The sequence below is a fragment of the Cnephaeus nilssonii genome (assembly GCF_951640355.1).
Source record: "Cnephaeus nilssonii genome assembly, chromosome: X".
Classification (NCBI taxonomy): domain Eukaryota; kingdom Metazoa; phylum Chordata; class Mammalia; order Chiroptera; family Vespertilionidae; genus Cnephaeus; species Cnephaeus nilssonii.
The window spans coordinates 4,168,856-4,191,977 of record NC_137071.1 but is presented as its reverse complement, the minus strand read 5'-3'; the positions used below and the strand labels follow the sequence as shown (position 1 = coordinate 4,191,977).

General features: G+C 39.7%; 1 protein-coding gene across 2 annotated transcripts in view; it reads right to left on the bottom strand.

Annotated features, from left to right (window-relative positions):
- Nucleotides 1–23,122, bottom strand: part of GLRA2 (glycine receptor alpha 2) — a gene marked incomplete at its 5' end in the record, with an annotated part of 172,052 nt that overhangs the window by 17,274 nt on the left and 131,656 nt on the right. For both annotated transcript variants that reach the window (XM_079764459.1, XM_079764458.1), the window contains one exon: nt 17,967–18,116. In XM_079764459.1, coding sequence (XP_079620585.1) covers nt 17,967–18,116 — 150 coding nt within the window. The remainder of the gene's footprint in view (nt 1–17,966; nt 18,117–23,122) is intronic.

Below are 23,122 nucleotides of genomic sequence, written 5' to 3'. Positions count from 1 at the left end.
TCAAACTTGGCCACACATTGGAATCAGCCAGGAAGGTTTAAAAATCAAGCTCATTTTTTTCTATCCCCACAAATATTCTGACTTAATTGGACTGGGGTGGGGTGTAGACATGGAGATCTTAAAAAGTCTCCAGGTTATTAGAATGTGCAGCCAGGATTGAGAAGCTTACTCTCGTGGGTTACCTTGTCTCTAGAAAATGTAAGGACTCATATTTGGTGTGACTCTTGTTGCTCTGGAATAAATCCAGCAGCAGACAGAGTGAAATGAAGTGGAAACGTTCAATAACTTCGCCTACTAATGTTTACACCCATGTCAATTTCCTGAAAAGCAGTGAAATTATACACCCAACAAAATTCATTCCTCTGCTACCAGTGCAAAGAACCAGGCTGTGGATCCCTTTTTTACTCTCTGGTGTAAAGAAAAGAAGCTTGTCTAGAGTAAAATACTAACTAAAGAGGAAATTTCTAATGTAAAGGTTTTTCTCTCTGTACCATCCTTTGGGTTATACTAGCTCTAATTAATGACTCCTGACAGGAGTGATATTTTTGTTCATAAGCAAGTTGCAATTAAGAGGCTAAGCTTTTAAAAATGTTCTCTCAAAAAGCTCAGTCAGTCCTCTGTGTGCACAGCATGTCTCTGTCCCTTGGATCAGGATTTCTCACCTCAGTACCCTTTGCTGAGGGTGTTGTGTCCTGTAAATTGTGGGATGTTTACCAGTATTCCCTAGCCTCCGCCCACTCAATGCCATTTGCTCACACAGTCTCCCACCCAAGTTGTGAGAACCAAGAATGCTTTCAGACAGCACCAGAAGCCCTCTGGGGCAGAGAAGACATACCCCCTGCTTGAGAAGCACTGCCTTAGATCGAGGGAGGTTTCCATATCACTGACTCCCACTTTTATCTTGACAATCTCAGTGTGGGAAGCTCTCCAGGTTTATCTGATGCAAAGGATAGATAATCAGCAAAGTAGGATGAGGCCATTTTCTGATGAGCATTGAATGCCACCTTAAAGAGTGGAATTTTCATTACCTGTTTAATTATTTAATTCCATTTTATTTATTCATTCACAATAACAAAATGAGGTTAAGATAATTTACAGTTAACATTCCAAGACTAAATGAAGTTTACAAATGCCGCTTCCTCCTTGAAAATAGCTCCTCCTCATCAGCTGGAGGTACTTCCCAGTTGATTCTAATGTGCAGCCAGGGCTCCAACTATAACTATTATGGTTAATATTCTCTACCCCATGTTAGAAACATCTTGCACTTAATTTTTTTCTCTTATTGATTTCTAAAGCTTTATGGAACAGGTTTCAAGCAGTTTTCATATCCTCACTCTCATATCTACAACAGAACTCTGTACAAATCAAGCATTCTACAAAATAATTGTTGAACAAATGAATCCTAGGGTTGTCCCGCAGCTTAGAGTTAAAATTAAGAGAATGGGGGCCATTTCTATATAGTTACTTCTGGACAGAGCCAGGAACATTTATTTTCTAAATGGTTACACTTGCTTATGATAATAATACATCAACTAGGTAGGAAATAACTCACTTAAATGTTTTGTTCCCAACTGAGCTTGTTACAAACAAGAATGATATTGAGAGAAGACAAATTAATACTGTGACTAGGCAAACCTGTATCTCTTTAATGTAATATCAGGGAAGCACCAGATTTCTCTTATTCAGTTTGATCTTTTTAGGAGTCCAGTTATATTGAAACTAGAGGCTTGGTGCATGAAATTCTTGGGGGTGTCCCCTCTCAGCCAGGCCTGTGTCCTTTCGCAGTTTTGCTCCCTGTGGGGAGCAGGCCTAAGCCATCAGTCAGACATCCTTAGCGCTGCTGGGGGCCAGCCATCAGCCTGGCTTGTGGCTTCGTGGCGCTCCCCCTTTGGGAGCGCACTGACCACCAGGGGGCAGCTCCTGCATTGAGCATCTGTCCCCTGGTAGTCAGTGTGCATCATAGGGACTGGTCATTTCACTGATCAGTCTGTTTGCATATTTCCCTTTTATTATATAGGATAACCACAATTTGTGTCACCATGAAGAATTCTACAGCAATTAAGAGCTGAGCAGTTAAAGGAGAAGGTTTAAGATATCTGCCATCATAGAGCTGAAGGCTGTATTATGAAACCTGTCAAGTTGTTTGGAAAACCCAGTAACACAAAATATTTTAGCAATACCAACTGGAAGTTGCAATAAATGAAATTCATTTTTTATCTGTAACTTGAAGAAAGTACTATTCTGTCTTCAAGGATGGCATTTGCTGCTGCTTCTATAAATTTAGCCCCCTTTTTCTACACTTTAGACATAAAAGGTACCCTGGGATCTGTTTGGTATTTCGTGAGGAGCTAGAGGATGGGTTTAAATGGGACCATGATTGTCATCAGGCCCCTGGCCCAGGAGGAATTGCACTTTTGTTTGATTTTGTTCTCTCTAAAACAACCCCAAGACAAGGGTTGGTGTGCAAGTAGTTTATTTGGGGAGCAGTATCAGAAGTGAGGTGAGGGAGAGAGGACGTGGGACAGAGAAGGGAGGAAAGGCTATAAAGGGTGCCTGGATGATCAGCGTATTACCACTGTTGGCAAATATGGCTCAAATCTCTGAGACTCAGACTTGACCTATCAAGGGGTGTGAGGGTGCGGGGTATTAGGCCACCAAACCCCTAACTCATTGGCTGAGGGTCACCCATGGGGCATTTACCTCCTGGCACTTCTGGCTTGCCTCGAGTATGCATGGAGCACACTAGAGTGGCCTACAGATACTCAGATGGTCACAGGAAACCATTGCTGTGTGTGATAGAATAATGGCTATCAAAGGTGTTGGTGTCCTAATTCCTGGAACCTGTGAATATGTTATTGAACAAAGCAAAGGGTGTTTGCAGGTGTGATTAACTGAAGGGACTAGAGATGGGGAGAAAGGCCTGGATTATCCAGGTGAGCCCAGATTTCATAATATGGCTCTGTAAGTGGAGACGCTTTCTCAGCTGTGGTCAGAGGGAGACTCGACTATGAAAGAAGGGTCAAAGAGAGGCAACATCGCCTGCTTCGAAGAGGGAGAAAGGGACCTGTAAGTCAAGGCATGTGCCTGGCCTCTAGAAGTTGGAAAAGGCAATAAATCAGATTCTTCACTGGAACCTTTGTTATAAGACCCCAAGCTGCTGTTTGCCCTTTGGAGCTCTCTGACACTCCCCGTGTGCTGGTGAACAGTGTCATCTAGAGAGGTAAGTCCCCTCTTTAATACTCTCTCCCCTTCTGGGTGGTAGCTCTTTGTTGTAAGCCTCTGGACCATCTTATGCTGTGAGGGACTTCCCCTCATGCAACCCTGCCCAAGCCCCTCCCATACAGCTTGTTGTGTGGTACTGCCTCTGGTGAGTATATATATCTTTTTCCTGGATCAGCTCCCAAATTCCAAGAAATCCCACAAGCCTCCAGAAGCAATTTAACCTTGCCGACACCTTGATTTTTGCCCAGTGAGTTCTGTATTGAATTTCCGACCTCCAGAATTGTATATAATAGTTTTGTCTTTTTTTTAAGGCACTAAAGTTGTAGGGATGTTATAGCAATGATAAGAAGCATTTGTTATTGCAAATTAATTCGAACCACAAAAGCATTTTTGTATTTATGATTGTTTGACAAGCTTTGCTAAGGTCATAGTATGTATCCCAGATTTGGAAAGGTAATTCCAGCAAAATTACCAAAAGATGAACTAGCACAGTGGTCGGCAAACTCATTAGTCAACAGAGCAGCAAACTGCGGCTCGTGAGCCGCATGTGGCTTGTGAGCCACAGTTTGCCAACCACTGAACTAGCATGTGTGTGTAGGGATGGCTTTCAGGTAATTGTAGATTAACTATACAATTAAAAGTGTGTTTAATCAATGAAAATTTTGCTATGTGAGATGTCTGATATTTTGCTGCCTATGGTTTCTTCTAAGATTATTATGGTTTCATGACTTACATTTAAATCTTTTATCCATTTTGAGTTTATTTTTGTGTATGGTGTAAGTTGGTGGTGTAGTTTCATTTTTTTGCATGTATCTGCCCAATTTTCCCAGCACCATTTATTGAAGAGACTGTCTTTACTCCATTGTATGCTTCTGCCTCCTTTGTCAAATATTAATTGAGCATAATGGCCTGGGTCAATTTCTGTTTTGGGGGGTCTCTGTTCTGTTCCATTGATTTATATGCCTGTTCTTGTGCCAGTACCAGGCTGTTTTGAGTACAGTGGCTTTGTAGTCCAGAGGTCGGCAAACCGCAGCTGTTGACTAATGAGTTTGCCAACCACTGGTATAACTTGTTATCTGATATTGTGATCTCTCCAACTTTGTTCTTCTTTCTCAAGATTCCTGCGGCTATTTGGAGTCTTTTTTGGTTCCATATAAATTTTTGGAGTGTTTGTTCTAGATCTGTGAAATATGTTGTTGGTATTTTAATAGGTATTGCATTGAATCTATATATTGCTTTGGGTAGTATGGACATTTTAATGATGTTCAATCCATGAACACGTATATTCTTCCACTTGTTTATATCTTCTTCTATCTCTTTTTGCAATGTTCTATAGTTTTCCAGGTACAGATCTTCTACCTCCTTGGTTAAGTTTATTCCTAAGTATCTTAATTTTTTTTTTTTTTGCTGCTATGGTAAATGGATAGTCATCAATAAATCAACAAATAAATGCTGGTGGGAATGTGAAGAAAAAGGAACCCTAATGCACTGCTGGTGGGAATGCAGACTGGTACAGCCACTGTGGAAAACAGTGTGGAGTTTCCTCAAAAAATTAAAAATGAAACTACCATTGGATCCATAATCACACTTCTAGGAATATATCCTAAGAGGCCCGAATTACCGATCAGAAAGAATGTATGCACCCCTATGTAGAAACAGTGAGTGCCACAGGGATATAGGTGGGGCATCAAAAGTGTTTACCACAGGGTCCCTACAGTGTGTTCCCAAGAGCCAAATCTATTGTGTATGACATGTAGTAGGTGTGCAGTAGATTTACACTGAATATATGAATAAATGAATGAATGAATGAAATGAGATAGTCTAAAGTGATGAGATTGTGAGTAAAGGAAAGATGAAAATTAGAGACAGAAAAGTATGATCTAGAAGGAAGGAACGTTGTAAAGAAAATAGAGATAATGGGAAATAGCCTGAGATGAAAAGAGAAATTGGAGAGATTAACTAAAAAGATAGGGATTTCATTTGCAAGGCTGCTTCTGCAAATTACTTTGCATATTGCAAACCCCAAAATAACAGTCTGTCCTAATACCTAGGAAAATGGAACAAGTTTGGAAGAAAAACACCTTAAAAATGTTTCAGGCCACAATGTCCCTAATAAACACCAGCTTTCTATCCTGGTGGTATAGGGCAATTACAAAGTACCATGACATTTATTTATTCTTGCTGGATTTCACAATTAAATCCAAATTCTTAATCTACACAGGCCTGTTAAATCCTCATCTAAACCCCTCAACCTTTAAGACAAAACACAAACAAACATGCCTTTACTTCCCCAGGGAAGAAGTTACTACCTCTTCAACATTCTGCTTGCTAAGAAAGCAGTTGTTACCTTAGTTAATGACCTATGAAATCTCTTTAAACACCTTGTGCAAACATGTGGCAGAATATGAAAAAATGCTAAGTGAAAAAAAGAGAGCACATACCATTTCACTATATTCTTCTTGAAAGAGAAAAAAAAACAAACCTAAAATTATGGAGTTTCCTTTCTAAGGAGAAGGAAGAAGATCTGTAAGGATTTCTAGTCTATAAGAAATGTCTTTAGAGTACTTTCTTTTCTCTTGGTTAATCCTTCAATGGCTTGTTTCCCACTGTGGAATCATTATGGTTAATGATTCCACAGTGGGAATCATTCCTGGACATGACTATGGACACATTTATAGCAAAGGTCTGAAGTAATCATAGCACTGTTTTTACTGAAGGCCACATTTTAGGAGTCCTCCGGACCCTCGCTAATCAAAGTGTGGTTCTCTGGACTAGCAGTATCATCATCACCTGGCACCTGCTTCTTGGAAAAGTCAAATCTCAGACTCTGACCTACTGAATCAGGCTTTCTTGGGCTGGGGCCTATGAACCTTTGTTTTACCTAGGCCTCCAGGTGATTCTTTTGTGTACCACTTTGGGAAGTATTGATCTAGAGTAGAAAGATCAAGATGTAGTCCATGCAGCAGTGCCAGTATTTTGACTGTTGCAGTCTGCAACTGGACAAGGGCATTTATTATTGATACTAGAGACCCAGTGCATGAAATTCGTGCACAGGGGGAGGAGGTCCCCTCAGCCCAGCCTGCACCCTCTCCAATCCGGGACCCCTCAGGGGATGTCCAACTGCCGGTTTAGGCCTAATCCCCGATCAGGCCTAAACCAGCAGTCGGACATCCCTCTCACAATCCAGGACTGCTGGCTCCTAACTGCTCACCTGCCTGCCTACCTGATTGCCCCTAAATTCCCCCCCTACCAGCCTGGTTGCCCCAAACTGCCCCCCTCACTGGCCTGGTCACCCCCAACTGCCCCCCTCTGCTGGCCTTTTTGCCCCTAAATGCGCCCCCCCCCCCGCTGGCCTGGTCACTCCTTACTGCCCCCCCCTGCTGGCCTGGTTGCCCCAACTGCCACCCTCTGCTGGCCTGGTCATCCCTAACTGCCCCCCTGCCAGCCTGGTTACTCCTCACTGCCCCCCTACTGGCCTGGTCACCCCCAAATGCCTGCCCACTGGCCTGGTTGCCCCTAACTGCTCCCTCCCCCGCCAGCCTGGTTGCCCCCAACTGCCCCCCCCCTGCTGGCCTGGTCACCTCCAACTTCCCCCCCTGACAGTCTGGTTGCCCCATGCAGCCTGATGTTCATTTGTTTGCTCATCCCTCACTAACCCCCCTTCTGGCCTTGTCGCCCCATGCAGCCTGCTGTTTGGTTGTTACTGTTACTGTGATGGCGTCCTGGGCAATTTGAATATTCCTCTATTATTAGTATAGATTCTCAGTTCCTGTATTTATTGCTAGTCTAACTAGTGGAGGATTCTTATGTGCATTCTCCCAGTATTAGTAGCCAACTCAATATAAAATTCCTACTGGGTTCTTTCTGGAATGGATGAAATTGTTGTTCTTATTTAACACTGTCCTACTGCCTTCCCTTTTTCTTTTTTTTTTTTTTTTTTTTCAATTTTTTTATTAAGGTATTATATGTGTACATATCTTACCATTGCCCTCCCCACACCCCACTCCCATATATGCCCCCACCCCCCAGAGTTTTGCATCCATTGGTTATGCTTATATGCATGCATACAAGTCCTTTGATTGATCTCTTATCTCCCCCACCTCTCCCTAACCTTCCCCTTGTAATTTGACAGTCTGTTTGATGCTTTACTGTCTCTGTATCTATCTTTTTGTTCAAGTTTATAATGTTCTTTATTATCCATAAATGAGTGAGATCATGTGGTATTTTTCTTTCATTGACTGACTTATTTCACTTAACATAATGTTCTCCAATTCCTCCCAGGTTGCTGCAAATGATGAGAATTCCTTCTTTTTTATGGCAGCATAGTATTCCATTGTGTAGATGTACCACAGTTTTCTGATCCAGTCATCTGCTGACGGGCACCTAGGCTGTTTCCAAATCTTAGCTATGGTGAATTGCGCTGCTATGAACATAGGGGTGCATATATCCTTTCTAATTGGTGTTTCTAGTTTCTTCGGATATATTCCCAGGAGTGGGATTACTGGGTCAAATGGGAGTTCCATTTTCAGTTTTTTGAGGAAACTCCATACTGTTCTCCACAGTGGCTGCACCAGTCTGCAATCCCACCAGCAGTGCACGAGGGTTCCTTTTTCTCCGCATCCTCGCCAACACTTGTCGTTTACATCAAAATAAAAAGCTTTTTCACAGCAAAAGAAACCATCAACAAAACAACAAGAAGGCCCACTGCATGGGAGAACATATTTGCAAATGGCATCACTGATAAAGGTTTAATCTCCAACATCTACAGGCAGCTTATACAACTTAATAAAAGGAAGATAAATGATACAATAAAAAAATGGGCAACAGACCTAAATAGAATCTTTTCAAAAGAAGACAGAAGGAAGGCCAAGAGACACATGAAAACATGCTCAACGTCACTAATTATCCGAGAGATGCAAATCAAAACAACAATGCGGTACCATCTCACACCTGTCAGAATGGCTATCATCAACAAATCAACAAACGCCTTCCCTTTTTCTTTAACACTAAGCATCATTGTGTGTGCCTGTTCAATCGCACATGTTTAGGTGTCAATACTAAAAATAAGCTTTCATTATGACTCTTCACACCACAGTGTATTTCCTAAATAGGTGTGATGAAGAATTTAATTTTTCCTACACACATACAAGCATCTTCCTCTCCCACAATCTGGATATTAATTCAGAGTCTGAACCTAATATTTCCCAGATTTGGGCTCTGCCTTACTTCATGCATGAAGCTATGTATAACATAAGAGATCATAGGTAGGGCACATGGTGTGTACATCCACATGATTTTTGACTTTACTTAATGAATGAAGCCAATCAGATTTAGTTTTCATTTGTACTCAGTTGAGTGTGAATTTGAATAAATAAATCAAATTTTCAAAAATAGGCTGCTGGATAGAATTTGCTTTTTTCTAATGTAAGAGAAAGACAGCTGGCCATCACCCAATGTGCTCTACCTACATATGAACATGCAGGAATTGACTCTGACTGAGGTCATCAAAACTGAAAGCATTCTCCTGGATTTTAGTGAGCAGTGTTTGCAAGGGAGATACAATTTGCATACAAGAAAAAAGTAAGACAATTTCATATTGAGAAGTATAGCCTAAAAAAAAAAAAGAGAAGTATAGCCTAACAGTGTTATAAAGGAGGGTTTTCTCCATGGTAGCACTATCAACACTTAGGACTGGATAATTGTTTGTGGTGGGGGCTGCCCTGTACATTATAGGATGTTTAGCACCATCCTTGGCTTCTACCCACTAGATGCCAGTAGCACCCTTGCTAGATGTGACAACAAAACATATCTTGCTCCATGTCCTTGTTGGGCAGAATCACCCAGGTTAAGAACTACTGCTCTAAGTGTTTGGAGGAGGAGAAGAGAAAAAGGTGAAAGACTTTTAGCAAGATTCTCAAAGCTTGACCCTCCTTTGATTATAGTTCTGTGGGTTCCTCATTTGCTTAGATTTGTTCGGTTGATTAGACTTAGTGGTAGTAACATCTGCATTGCAACAGCCTTCTTTCAAAGTCAGTTTACATTCTAATTGAGTTGGAAGGGTCTTAATGGGTTTTCTACTTTTGGGAAAAGTGCTCTTGTACTTAAGATGTACATCAGCCAAAGTCAGAATCAGTGAGAGGTAAAATGAGATTTCAGTTTGCCCCTAATTCTTCCCACTTCTGTTGTTTAGACGCTGTAGAGTAAAAGCACGAACTCATTATTTCAATCATATGATTATAAAAATAGCTGTACATGGGTCACATCTTGCTGTGCAATCTAATTTCTCTTTGTGGGAAAAAGAGGAGTAAAAATAGGGGATGATGTATGTAGGCAGCCTATTATTGCAGCTATTCTAATATACTTGATTTTAATTTGTAGAACATGTTCCCCAATAAATTGAACAATAACTTTGTGACCCATCATCTGCTACATACTTTTCTGGTGGAAAAAGTACATACTAAAATGAGCAATCACTAAACATGGAACTTTCCATTCCATGTGCCAGGACCTATTTTATGAGCTTTATCCATGGGACTCATTTTATTCTCACCACAATTCTATGAAGTTAATACTGTTAACTCCATTTTACAGATGAGAAAATTGAGGCACAGAGAAGTGTTTTTTAAGTAACCTGCCGAGATCACAGAACTGGTAAATGATAGGGCCTCCATTTTAATTTTTGTAGCTTAGCCTCTCATTTTAGGACGCGAAAACCACAATTCCAAAATTTTAAGTCATCTCACAGAATACCAACCTCAGACAAGGTTAATTGTGACCATGATAAAGTGAAACACAACAAGGCCACTTCATAATTTTGTCCAAGCACAGGCAAAAACAAGGTCTCTATGCCATCCACAAAATGCTAAACATCTTCCTTTTGGTTAAAATTAGTGCTGCTTATTTACAAATTATAGTTTTCTTCTCTATCTAGTCTGCCCTCTTATAGATAAGATTTATTGAGATACTCAGTCTTAGAATATTCCCTGCTTTCTGACAGCATCCAATCTAGAGCAAACCCCTGCTTCCTTAGACTTTCTTCTTAAATCACCCAATTTACAGAGGCACCCTCTCCATGGAGCCCGATGGTGTGCCTTCTTTCACACTACAAAGAGCAGTAAACCCAACTTGTTTAACTATATGCAAGCTTGATTCCTGTGATCTTTGGCTGAAGGGTGTTGACACCTATTTGTCAATGTTACAAAGCTAGTATTTTTCTAAATAAGTATCAGAAAAATTGATACAATCTAGAACATGGGCCAAATACGAGGGGAGAATTTACAGGAATAAATCTAGTCCTTTATTTAGGTTAGAATCCCCCCCCCCCGCCCGCCCCACAAGCATGTTAATATAGCCAATCATATTAATAATAGGACAAAAAGACTTGGGAAATTAACAAGCATTAGCAAGTTCAGAATGAGCCAATAATGGAATATGAGTACTTAAAAGCAATACTGTAATTTAATGCTCTATTAAAAATTACACATAAAGGCAGGGGATGTTACTGCTTAACTGTGTTACATGTTGATCATGTAACTCTTTCAGATTCTGTAAGTCATACTTCAAGATGTTCACTAGCAAACTAGAGAAAGGGTGACCAGTGTGCTGTAAGCCATATCATAGGAAGGACTAGTTCTATTTATACAGAAGAATTGAGACTACCTACCAGCTCACCATCCTGAAATGTTTGAGGGATGTCTCCAGGAAGAGAGGATGATATTTTTACCCCTAAGGAGGAGGAGTGCCAGTCTAACTGGGGACATTCCAGGACCCCATGCATTTAAATAAGCCACTCCCAGGTGACCATTTGCTCTGGGTCCTTGTCCTCTTATCTTCATCATTGGGGCTTGGTGACTCCTTGGAACATTGGGAAGAAAATAGTTCAGGGCTTTTGGACCTACCCAGTGGAGGGACAAGGGCTTCTTCTAAGTACGTCTCCTCCTGTGACATTACATTGGGGTTTGAGGCTGACACCTTCATAAAAATAAGGTAGTTCATTGTCTTTTTAAGTTTATTTCCCTCCAACAGGTCAATGGAAGATGATCTGTTGAAAGCAGGATTCAGATATTAGTAGGTAAAGTGTTCTAAATAATGTCTCCCAATATCATTTCAATTTTATAATCATGTACAACAAATGGGTAGAAGTAACAGAAGTTATAAATAGGAACAAATTAGATACTGTGGGTGCTTGAATGAGTGGGATTATTTAAGCCTGTGTAGGATCAGGAAATTATTTTTTGAAGAATTAACAATTTAGCTAAGATTAAAAGGATAGAATAGATGGGAAAGGGAGAGAAAAATCATGCAAAAAATTGAGTACTGAATTCCTGCTTTCCCAAGTTATCATCACCTGAGACAATTTGATCAGGGTCTCCCTTTCTTAACCTGTTGTCTAATCAAGTTAAGAGGGCTCATATTTTCTTCCCATCAAGGCAGTCCAGGAATTGGGAAGCCAAAGATGGGAGATTGAAGTTTAAATAGTGTGTTAACATCAATCATTTTAAATGGTGGCTTATCACTAGGTGGCCTAAAAGTCATAACCATGTTCTCAAGAAGCCACAATGTCCGTTTAGTCACTGAAAATAAAGAAAGGCTATGTGGGCAGCTGGAACTGCCTGAAATCAGGCACACTGCCAGAAGTCAGTTAGGGTGTGGCCAGATATAAAAGGAAAAGGAGAAAGGCATGTGAGGCTTTAAAGTTCTTGTGGGGAAGTTGCTATAACATCACACAGTATGAAAATGTCTTATTGGAGCTGAGGGGAACACACAAAAATAGGATTTTACCACACAGACCTGGGACATCAGCTTCTAATAAGCTGAGGTTGGCCAAACCATAGGGATTGGCTAGTTTTATCAGTGACATCTTGACTTGATTGATTCTAAGAAACTCTACTTTGATAAAATTGACAGGGACTGCTTTTTGAGATGTAGAAAAGATAATCAAAGCCAATGCACCGAGTCTCAACTTGCCTGGCCCCTCCTTGAAAGTGACCCTGTTTCATAACTTGATTGTTCAGTAAACACCAGGCACTCTTCCCATGCATGTAAGTGTAATATCAGGCGTTTTCTCAATATATATCTTCCTTAAATAAATCCGAATGCCAATGTCATTTGTGGAAGTAATCTGCTCTTTGTGTTACTAATACCTGCTAAAGAATCAACCTATATTGTATTGTGGAGGTCAGTTTCCCAGTAGAAAGTTAGAGTTGACTTTTTTCATTGGGAATATTAAACATTTTTAAATGGTAGTGGTGGTGTTTGATTTTGTGTGTTGTTGTTTTTTGTTGTTGTTGTTGTTTTGTTTTTAACTTAGGCTACAATTTGTTAGGGTCTGTGAAAATTCAGTGGTTCATGACCAGCTGGGCTGGAACTAGGACGAGGTGCAAAATTTAATAGATGTCAAAACCCCAGTACTCCAGATAAATATTTAATGCAATATTTTAAAAAATCATCATTAATGCAAAAATCTGTGGTGAGAAAATATCAATTTTAAATAAAAACAGGATCTGACCCTGCACTTGTGTGTCTTACCTCACTTGCCTTACCTAATCTCATCCCTGATGGCCAGTATTTAAAAAAACACATACAACAGAATATAGACTATTAGAGTGCATTAGAGGGAGAGAGAGAAGGGAGAGAGAGAAGGGGGAGGGAGAGAGGGAGGGAGAGAGGGAGGGAGAGGGAGGGAGAGGGAGAGAGAATGAGAGAATGGATCATAATAATGTAAGATGTAAAATGTGAGCTCAGCTCAGTTATGGTGAGGGACATGCTGGAGCCAGACTGCCCGCATATGTGGCTTTGGGCATTTTACTTAACCTGGCTTTGCTTTAGTTCCCTCATCTGTAAAATGGAGATAAGAACACTGCCTTCATTTTTGGCAGGATGGCCACTTACTTTATCCAAACAAGGACAATTTTGATAGTGGAAAGTGTCACTAACAGACAATACAGCTTTATAATGTTAATTATTGCAAAATTAAAAAGCACTATCAAACAGTAAAACAGTTACAGATTTATATCATGCAAAAATGACAAAACCATTCAATCATGAACATTCAGATGTTCAACAGCAAGACTGTTTAGCCTCTATTTCGTTTCATGTTCATGGAATTTTCCATGTTTTTCACTGACCCCACTGAGTGGTGGGCTAGTGGTTTAATGGATTTTGCATGTTCTATCATGGATCAAAGCTGGTACCTAAAGTGGCCAGCAGGACAGGAGAGTCCCACCATTGACAGAGACCAAGAAAAAGAATCATTTATCCCCAGCCTCTTGTGTCTGAGTGTACTGTGTTATATCAGCAAGGCCCTTTGATCTGTCCTGGAGAGAGTATCAGTTATGACATTGCTCTGGAAAGAGCCACAGAGGCCAAGGACAATTATAGCTATTTTCTAGATTTCACCACATGTTAAAGTGAGAACTTGTGCACTACGTATGCATACTCCCACACCTGAAGATCACTGCATGACAGAAACCAGATGTACAAAGTGGAGGTCAAAAAACCCATCTCAGTTTATTTTAATGCAAGTGTTAATATAAGTGATTGGTTTAAAATGAGTAATCCAGGACAATGCTAAATCACACAAGGCATCAAGAAAATAGGCAAAACCAGTATGTGTCATGGTAAATTAGGCTCTATGATCACACTACCACACAGTTGTTGTGGGGATTAAGTCAATTACTATGATGGGAGGTGCCTGGAAAAGTGCCTGGCATATAGCAAGTACTCAAGCAGTGTTAGCTCTTGTTACTATTTTTTTTCTTACCGTGGTTCAGACTCAGAAAACTTTAAAAGCACTACCTTAGAGAAAAAGATGCCATTTCCTAAGGGACAAATAATTGGAAATGTCTCCTGCTCTTTTTTTTTTTTTCAAAATTTAATCGTTAATGACAATAACTGCCTTGACTGCAAAGGTCAAGCATGATTTGTTTTGCTTTCCATCTTTCCCTCAAGTCTTAACTTTGTTAATTAAACTTCATATTTTGAATAGCCATTTTGATATACACAGTCAAATTGAAGAACATCTCCATATAAACCATATAAGCTTGGATTTCTCAAATATTTTTAAAAGAAAACAAACCAGTGATTATAACCATATGAGTATATGGCTAAAGGCGAATACAGGAAAAATTGACAACAAGGCAATCCAGGAATTGGGAAGCCAAAGCTGGGGTAAATTATTTATATGGATATTGAAGACCCTCCAGGAAAGGTAAAGTTAATAAGAGTGTTGGGTTGATAGTGAAAAAGGTGCTAAAGTCATTAATAAGGAATGTGGCTGGAAGCTGATAGATAACAGCAGTGATAGGGGAAATCAGCAATGAAATTGAAAGACCTGAACTTCAGAGGCTCCAATGGAGCTGGGTTTGAGGAAGGAGGAAAAGGAGATGATTGTTCAGGCATCGCAAGGAGGATACTTGAAATGGCTGATAGTAGTGGGCATTAAAGAGAGACTCCTTAGAGATGCTACATATATTTAATTACTTTCCAACTCTACTGGTATGTCTCACAGGCATCTAAATTTAACAGCATCAAAATATGACTTTTGAGTTCTACCCCAAATCTGCTTCTGTAACAATAGTCCCCATCCTAAATAGTAACACTGCCCACACAGTTGCTTAATCCAACTATCTGAGCCATATTACTCATTTCCTCACCTTCCCACATCAAATGCATCAGTATGACCTATTGGTTTTGCCCCCAAAGGATAAACCACTAGAATGTAAGTTTCATCAAGGGATTGCACTTTGTCCTGTTCAACAATGTATTCTAAGGCTGTGGACATTGCCTGGCACATAGTAGGAAGCAAATATTTGTAGAACGAATGCATGGATCTTGAATCTGACCACTTGGCTCTATACTCCTGACCAACACCATAGTCAAAGCCACCAACACCTCTCATCTATATTTCTACAATGGCCTCCTAACTGATGTGCTGCTGTTACTCTTGCCCCCACAGACTATCTATGCAATAACCTGACACTTGGTATGTTGAAACTAACCAATGGATTTTTATCAGTTAGAATAAAATTCGTTCCTTTACACTGGTCTGCAAAGACCTATATGAACCTGAAATTAGCTATTTCTCCAACCTCATCTTCTACTGCTTTGCCTTTCTCATTTGCTACTGCCTGCTCTAATACTGCTCAACTTTCTCCAAACTATCTTTATCATAATAAGACTCACCAGGACTCTGGTGAAAAATACCACAGTAATTTAGTGACCTCCCTGTAGACTCTGATTCATAAGGTTGAGGGTGGAACACAAGAATCTGTACTTTTAACAAGCACTCCAGGTGATTCTTATGATAAGATTAGGTACAGATACAGCCTAAGATTCCTCCCCATAGCATTTCAATTATTCAGATATGAGAAGCAAAATGAAATTAATTTTCTATCTCTGGTCTAGGAGAACATGCAGTCAATGGCCACCTACTATGCTATGCCAGGAAATTCTGAGAATACTGCTTATGTGCTGAAGTATCCTCACATTCTAATAAAATTTCCTGGGTAGCACAAGTGACATCAAACTTGTGTCACTTTGTGCTAGACTCCTGTGGATGAGGTTGAAGAAATGGTTATCACAGGGAGGCAGGGAGGAGAAAATTGAGAAAGGCTTGATATTCAACAATGTATAGAAGGGTGTGTGTGTGTGTGTGTGTGTGTGTGTGTGTGTGTGTGTGTTTCCTTAGGCTGTGGCAGAACAGAATATTCCTGAGAGGTAGGGAAGAGAAAGAGACATGGCAGCCAGCAGGATACGAGTCCAGAGTATGTGCAGGAAACATTTTGTAGATGCAGGTGGGACTCAGTGAGCTCATACACATATAAGCTCCACAGCCTAAGCAACATGTAAACCATAACAGATGCTCAATTTTACATCTAGATCTGGAAGCATTAAGCTTGACAATGAACCATTTTTGGTTTTGCTCTGATAGGGTAGCATATAATTATGGCTTTACCAGCAGGTTTAATTTGTTGATTGGGGGCAGGGGGGATTTTGAAAAATATCTCTTATCTCCTGTATATAAAATTTTAATTTTCGTTCTCTAGTGATATTACCACAGGCACTAGCATTCTCCTTACCGAAGGGCATGTTTCTGTCCCAGAACTTGAAACTGAAAACTGCGAACCTTCTGTTGTCCTATATAAAATTGGCTTATAAACCAAAGCGGTGCTGCTCAAAGGTGTTCACACACTGCAGTTACTGGGGTGGGGAGGGGGCTTCAGAAATACTGACTGCTGTGCTTCATCCCAAGACTGGGATTTAATTGGTATGGGGCATGGGCAAGGTTTGGGACTTTTGAAACATTACTGGGGTTATCTAATGTGCAGGCAAGTTGTTTGGGAACCACTGAACTGGATATTTTGAGCCATGTATTTCAAATCTCAATCCTCTGGATAAAGTTCAGGTTTCTGCATTAAAGTTTAAGTTGAGATGATGAAATCCATGTGACTGGATTTATCAAGTTGCAATCAACATGGGTTGGAACCTTATTTACATAAAGTCAGAGCAATTGATGAAAAAGATAAAGAACTTATAGCACAAAGTTCCACATACACATACATACAATTATCAGTGTTCAAAACATGATTTTAAAGTAATTTTGTCAGATTAAGTATATATCTCCAGTCAGAATTGTCAGCTAAAACACCGGGCTCCTAGTTAAATTTGAATTATAGATAAACAATGAATAATTTATTAATACAGTCAAATCTCAATTCTTGAACATCTCCCATCTTGAACAATTTGGTTTTTGATGAAGTTGTTCACAGAAAAAATGTCTAGGTTGTGGAACAAAACTTCAGTTTTTGAGCTGATAACCCTCTCATGGTGATACCTCAGCATGACAAAAAGCATCTCTCAGAAAACAAACATAAGAGAGAATGCTTTTGTTGTTGGTGAAATAGAATATTAGCATAATTTTAAAACAGAGAGGCCATCAAGAGTGCTAATGTTGCTAAGGGTGTGAAAGAAGCAATGATCACAGGCAATTGAAGAAGTAGAAAAACTGTTGTTGATTTGGATAAAGGAAAAGCAATTAGCCCTGTGACAGCATTTCAGAGGCAACGACATGTGAACAAGCAAAGATGCTGCATGCTGACCTGAGAGACACCCCTGGAACAAGTGCTGAAAGTGATTTGTTAAGGCTAGTAGCGGGTGGTTCAATAAATTAAAAACAAAACAAAAAAACAAACAAGTATTTATCTATAGATTAAGCAGTACACCAGACATGTGCTATATATAAGAAAGGTTAAAACAGGAAATCATTTGGGGGTCTGGAATGGATTAATTCAATTTACATGATTTCTAAAGGGGAAAAATGATTTGGTTTTCAAACAAATCACTTCTCGAACAGCATTCTGGAACAACTTAAGTTCGAGAACCAAGGTTTCACTATATAAGTATGCCCCATGTAATATTTGGGATATATATATATGATATATATATATATATATATATATATATATATATATATATATATATATATATGTATGTATATAATAGTGTTTATTGTTTATCTGAAAATCAAGTTTAGCTGTATGCCTGTATTTTTATTTGCTAAGCATGACAACCTTGCCCCAGCTGTAAATGACTAACCTGAGCAGTAATTCAGTATAGTAGGGCAGAGCAGAACAAAAATTAACCGTAGTTTCTTGCTCATTATATGTTCTTGTGTTTTCTGAATTATATTGTCTGGTTCACCACCTCAAGCACTACCTGACTAGCTGCCTGAGGCTCAACTGTACCTTATTCTGCCTCTTCTGTCGTCTTCTGAGCCGCAGGAACTCCTTGTGTTGCCTGGAGACAAAGTTCACTGCTGCATATTCCAGTAAGGCGGCAAACACGAACAGAAGGCACACTGCCATCCAGATGTCAATCGCTTTGACATAGGAGACCTGAGAGAGACAGATAGAGAGAGTCCATGACAGCTTGTGAGGAACCCTGTTCCTAATGTTGTGAGCAGAATAACCTCATTTGTGGATGCTGGGCAGAGCAGTGGAAGTCACACACCCCACCCTCAATGTCCTGAGCCCCTCTTCCATCTTTCTCAGTGTAGCCCATCTGTTCAAGTAGCCTCATCCTTGAGAACAGCTCCAAAGAATTTTCTTAATTAAGAAAGTAGACATAAAACCAAAACATTGAGGAAAATAGAGTGGACGCTATTCTCAAAACTGCTCATTTTCTTCTATTTTTTTCTTAACATTGACTTATTTTTAAAAAAATATATTTTATTGATTTTTTACAGAGAGAGGAAGGGAGAGGGATAGAGAGTTAGAAACATCGATGAGAGAGAAACATCGATCAGCTGCCTCCTGCACACCCCCCACTGGGGATGTGCCTGCAACCAAGGCACATGCCCCTGACTGGAATCAAACCTGGGACCTTTCAGTCTGCAGGCCAAGGCTCCATCCACTGAGCCAAACCGATCAGGGCTTTTTTCTTAACATTTAAAAACAAATATTAAGATCACTCCATAATTTGGATGAGAAATAAACTATGGTCTTGGGCCCTTTAAAAACCAATTTTTAATTTTCATCCATCTGTTGGCCCTAACTGGCATGAAAACACATTTCTTAAATAGTTTCAAACTATCACAATTTAAGGATATTGAACCAAAATAAAACATCAGGGCTCTAGCCTTGGGGAAAGTATCTGGTTAAAAAGAACACTTTTATAACCCTTCAGTGGTTGTTTGAGTATTTACTACATCTTACAATTTAATAAAGCAGATTTTCAAGAAAAGTACTTTTTACTTGCAATGGAAAGTGCCCCTCATATTACTTAACTTTCAATTATTTGTTAAATGTAAGGGTGAAAATAACTACATAAAGTTGTAGTATATTGGACCCTAGACTTCAAAAGATGCTTATAAAACTGCCGGCTGAATGTGTACTATTTAGTCCTAACTTTTAAAAAATATTTTGTTTTATTTTTACTTTATTTTTTAAAATTTTTCATTGTTTAAAGTATTATATATAGTATTACATATGTCTCCTTTTTTCTCCATTGGCCACCCCAACCCACCAGCATATGCCCCCACCCTCCTAGTGCCTATGTCCATTGGTTATGCTTATATGCATGCATTTTTTTTATAACTAATACTGAGTTCTTACCTATCAATATCTATATATATAAAAGGCTAATATGCAAAGTGTCCCCTCAGGAGTTCGACCGGGAGACAGGGAATTTGACCGGGAGACCAGGAGTTTGAGGCTCTCTATGACATGTGCTGATCACCAGGGGGCAGCGTGGAACAAAGGAAGGCCCCGGCCAGCCCTGATCACCAGCCAGGCCTAGGGACCCTACCCATGCACTAATTTCATGCACTGGGCCTCTAGTTTTAAGTATTTTACGTGTATTAATTTTCTAACCATCACAACAACTATATTTCTCCCATTTTGATGAGGAAACTGGGGCACAGAGGGGTTAAATTATTACCTGAGGTCACAAATTTAATAAGTGGCAGAGCAAAGATTGTAGATCCCAGTCTGACTAGTGAATTTTCCTTCCGGTCACACGCAAACACATTAGTAGGATTATACAGTTTGTTTCTTACATTTCCCCTTGACCTTTATAGTGAGCATTTCCTATGCCAGTGGTCAGCAAACTCATTAGTCAACAGAGCCAAATATCAACAGTACAATGATTGAAATTTCTTTTGAGAGCCAAAGTTTTTAAACTTAAACTTCTAACACCACTTCTTCAAAATAGACTCACCCAGGCCATGGTATTTTGTGGAAGAGCCACACTCAAGGGGCCAAAGAGCCGCATGTGGCTCGCGAGCCGCGGTTTGCCGACCACTGTCCTATGCCATTTAACTTTCTTCTAAATCATAATTTCCAATGCTTGCATAATGGTCCATACCATGATCAATCATTTGTATAAGACATTTAGGTGATTTTTAGTTTTATTTTTTGCTACTATAAATTTGGGGGCTGTGAAAATCCTTCCTCTCAAATATTTAACTATGTTTATATGTTAGGTCAATTTTTAGATTGGAATTATAGGAATAAATGCTATGTAAATAGGCTCTTGACTTAGAAAGTTAGTACCAGCACAGAGGATGTAAAAGCAGAGACTTCACAGTGAGATGCCCCAATAGGAAACACTGCTCTGTTCCTGAAGGTCTCTATAATTTTGCCAAGTGGTTCAACCTATCTCTGGCCTCCTTCTTCATCTGTATCTTGAATAATAATACCTGTCTTATAGAATTATATGGATACAATAACTTAATAATATGCAAAGTGCTTAGAATAGTGTATGGCACAGAATAAGTGCTATATAAAGATTTACAATTTGGCTACATAAGGGTGTGATTTTGTTAATGGAGAAATTTTGGAAAAGACAGAAAAATCAACAAGGAAAAAAGAAATCACTTACAATACTGATATATTCCAATTAATTTTTTCTTTATTGATTAAGGTATTACATATGTGTCCTTATCCCCTTACTGCCCCCCCCACTCATGCCCTCACCCGCCTGGTGTCTGTGTCCATTGGTTAGGCCAGTGGTTGGCAAACTCATTAGTCAACAGAGCCAAATATCAACAGTACAACGATTGAAATTTCTTTTGAGAGCCATATTTTTTAAACTTCTTCTAACACCCCTTCTTCAAAATAGACTCGCCCAGGCCGTGGTATTTTGTGGAAGAGCCACACTCAAGGGGCCAAAGAGCCGCATGTGGCTTGCGTGCCGCAGTTTGCCGACCACTGGGTTATGCTTATATGCATGCATACAAGTCCTTTGGTTGATCTCTTCCCCTTACCCCCACCCTTCCCTATCTTCCCTCTGAGGTTTGACAGTCTGATCGATGCTTCTGTGTCCCTGGATCTGTTTTTGTTCATCAGTTTATGTTGTTCATTATATTCCACAAATGAGTGAGATCATGTGATATTTATCTTTCTCTGACTGGCTTATTTCACTTAGCATAATGCTCTCCAGTTCTTTTAAGGCTACCACATTCCTAACACTATTTGTCTCAGTCAATCTGAACTACTTGTCAGTCTCACATAAGTTGTGAAGTGGTCCAGCACTTTATCATCTTCAGCACTGTAAATGACCACTCTTCTTACCTGGGATACTGTTCTCATTCTTTCTGATTAATAGACTTCTCAGAATCTTTCAGGACCTGGCTCAGATATCAGCTCCCCCGACAAGCTTCCCTAATCTTCTTACTTTCTCCAGTCTGGGCTAGGGGCCACTTTTCTTTCCTTCCTTATCTGTTTCTATTGAGCCTGTGCAGTTCCTTCTTAGTCTAACAGATTCCCTGACCCCAACACTAGACCTGTAAGCTTTTTCTTTTTGACAGGCCCTGTGAAGTATTACTCTTTGTATCACCAGTACAGGACATGACAAATAGTGAGTAAGGATTAGCTATGTGGGATAGATGACGAAATAAATGATTGAATGACAGGAGGAAGGAATGAAGGAAATATTTGGCCACCTTTCCATTTTCTGCTTTAATTTCAACAATTCTACACCAAATAATATTATCCACAATTTCGTGTATTTGATATTTTAAAAAGTAGACTATTAGCACATTTCAATTCTCTCAGTACACCTAGCATTCCTGGAATGTTTCTTTCCTTAATAAGCAATAATTTGTCTTGTATTTGTTCTTCTGGAGTAATCCTATTCTCTTGTAATAATAGAACATTACCAATCACAGCATTCCCAGTTATATATTATTCAGATGGCCCATAAATGTTTTAAGACCCAATAATGAGAGGACTTTGTCAATGCCTGAGATATGTCCATACCAAGAGCTAAGTCCAATAGAGCTGACCATCATTCCTCCCCATCCTGGTGTTTACAACATTCAGTAATTTGTAAAACATACCCCCATCTCTTTCTGGCCATCAGCAGGCCAAGCACGTATTTGGCTTCTTTTATAGCTGCTCGTAAATGGATCCTTTCAGTCTCTTAATCATTTTGGTTGGTCTCTGAGTTTCCTCCAAATCACGAACATCTTTCCAGCATTGAAGTGCTGGTATTAAATGCATTATTCACATGGATTTAGAGGGTGTTTTGAGACATCTATTACATATGGTGTGATGCCACTTGGTGCTAGTCTCTAAGGATTGAAATACCTTTTTGTTGCTTTTACCCAGCTCTGATGTCAGATTTGCTCGCTTTGGCTGCTAATCCTTAGATGTTTTCAGCTCACATCTTTCCCTGACACATTCTTTTTTATGATTCTTGGGCTTATGTGATCCCTTCCTGAACTACTTTACTACAATCTTACAAAATAGTTTTCAAAGGTAATTAAGCTCTCAAAATGCTAAGATGATTCACTGAGTTCCAGGCATATTTAATTTAGAAAAGCATCGCATGCCTACTATGTGGAAGGCAATGTACTAAGTGCTGTTGGGAGATGGGGCAGAAGAGATCAGGATAATTAAGATGCACATCGATTCTTCCTATGACTTCTCAGACTAGGCTCCAGGAAACCCCTTTCACACTGTGCTCCAGAAAGTGTCATTCACTGGGAGCACATTTTGGCCGGTCGATCAAATCTGGCCCACCACATGTTTTATAAATAAACTTTTTTTTGGAACACAGCCTTACTCATTCATTTACATATTGGCTGTGGCTGCTTTGAACTAAAATGGCACTGTTGAGTATTATGACAGACAACATGTGGCCTACAAAGCTTAAAATACTTACTATGTGGTCTTTTACAGAAAACGTTTACCAGCCCTTGACCTAGACTGTAGTGTTGTTTGGTTTGTCCTGGGATTATACATCCCAATGGCCCTGCTTGATACTTGAGAAACCCATGGTCTATTTAAGGAGAATGTCAAGTGAACATATAACTGATAGATGTAAAATGCATGGTCCCATGTGCCAAAGTATGAGAAAGATCAAAAGGCTGATGGACTATGGGGAAGTTGATGTTGAT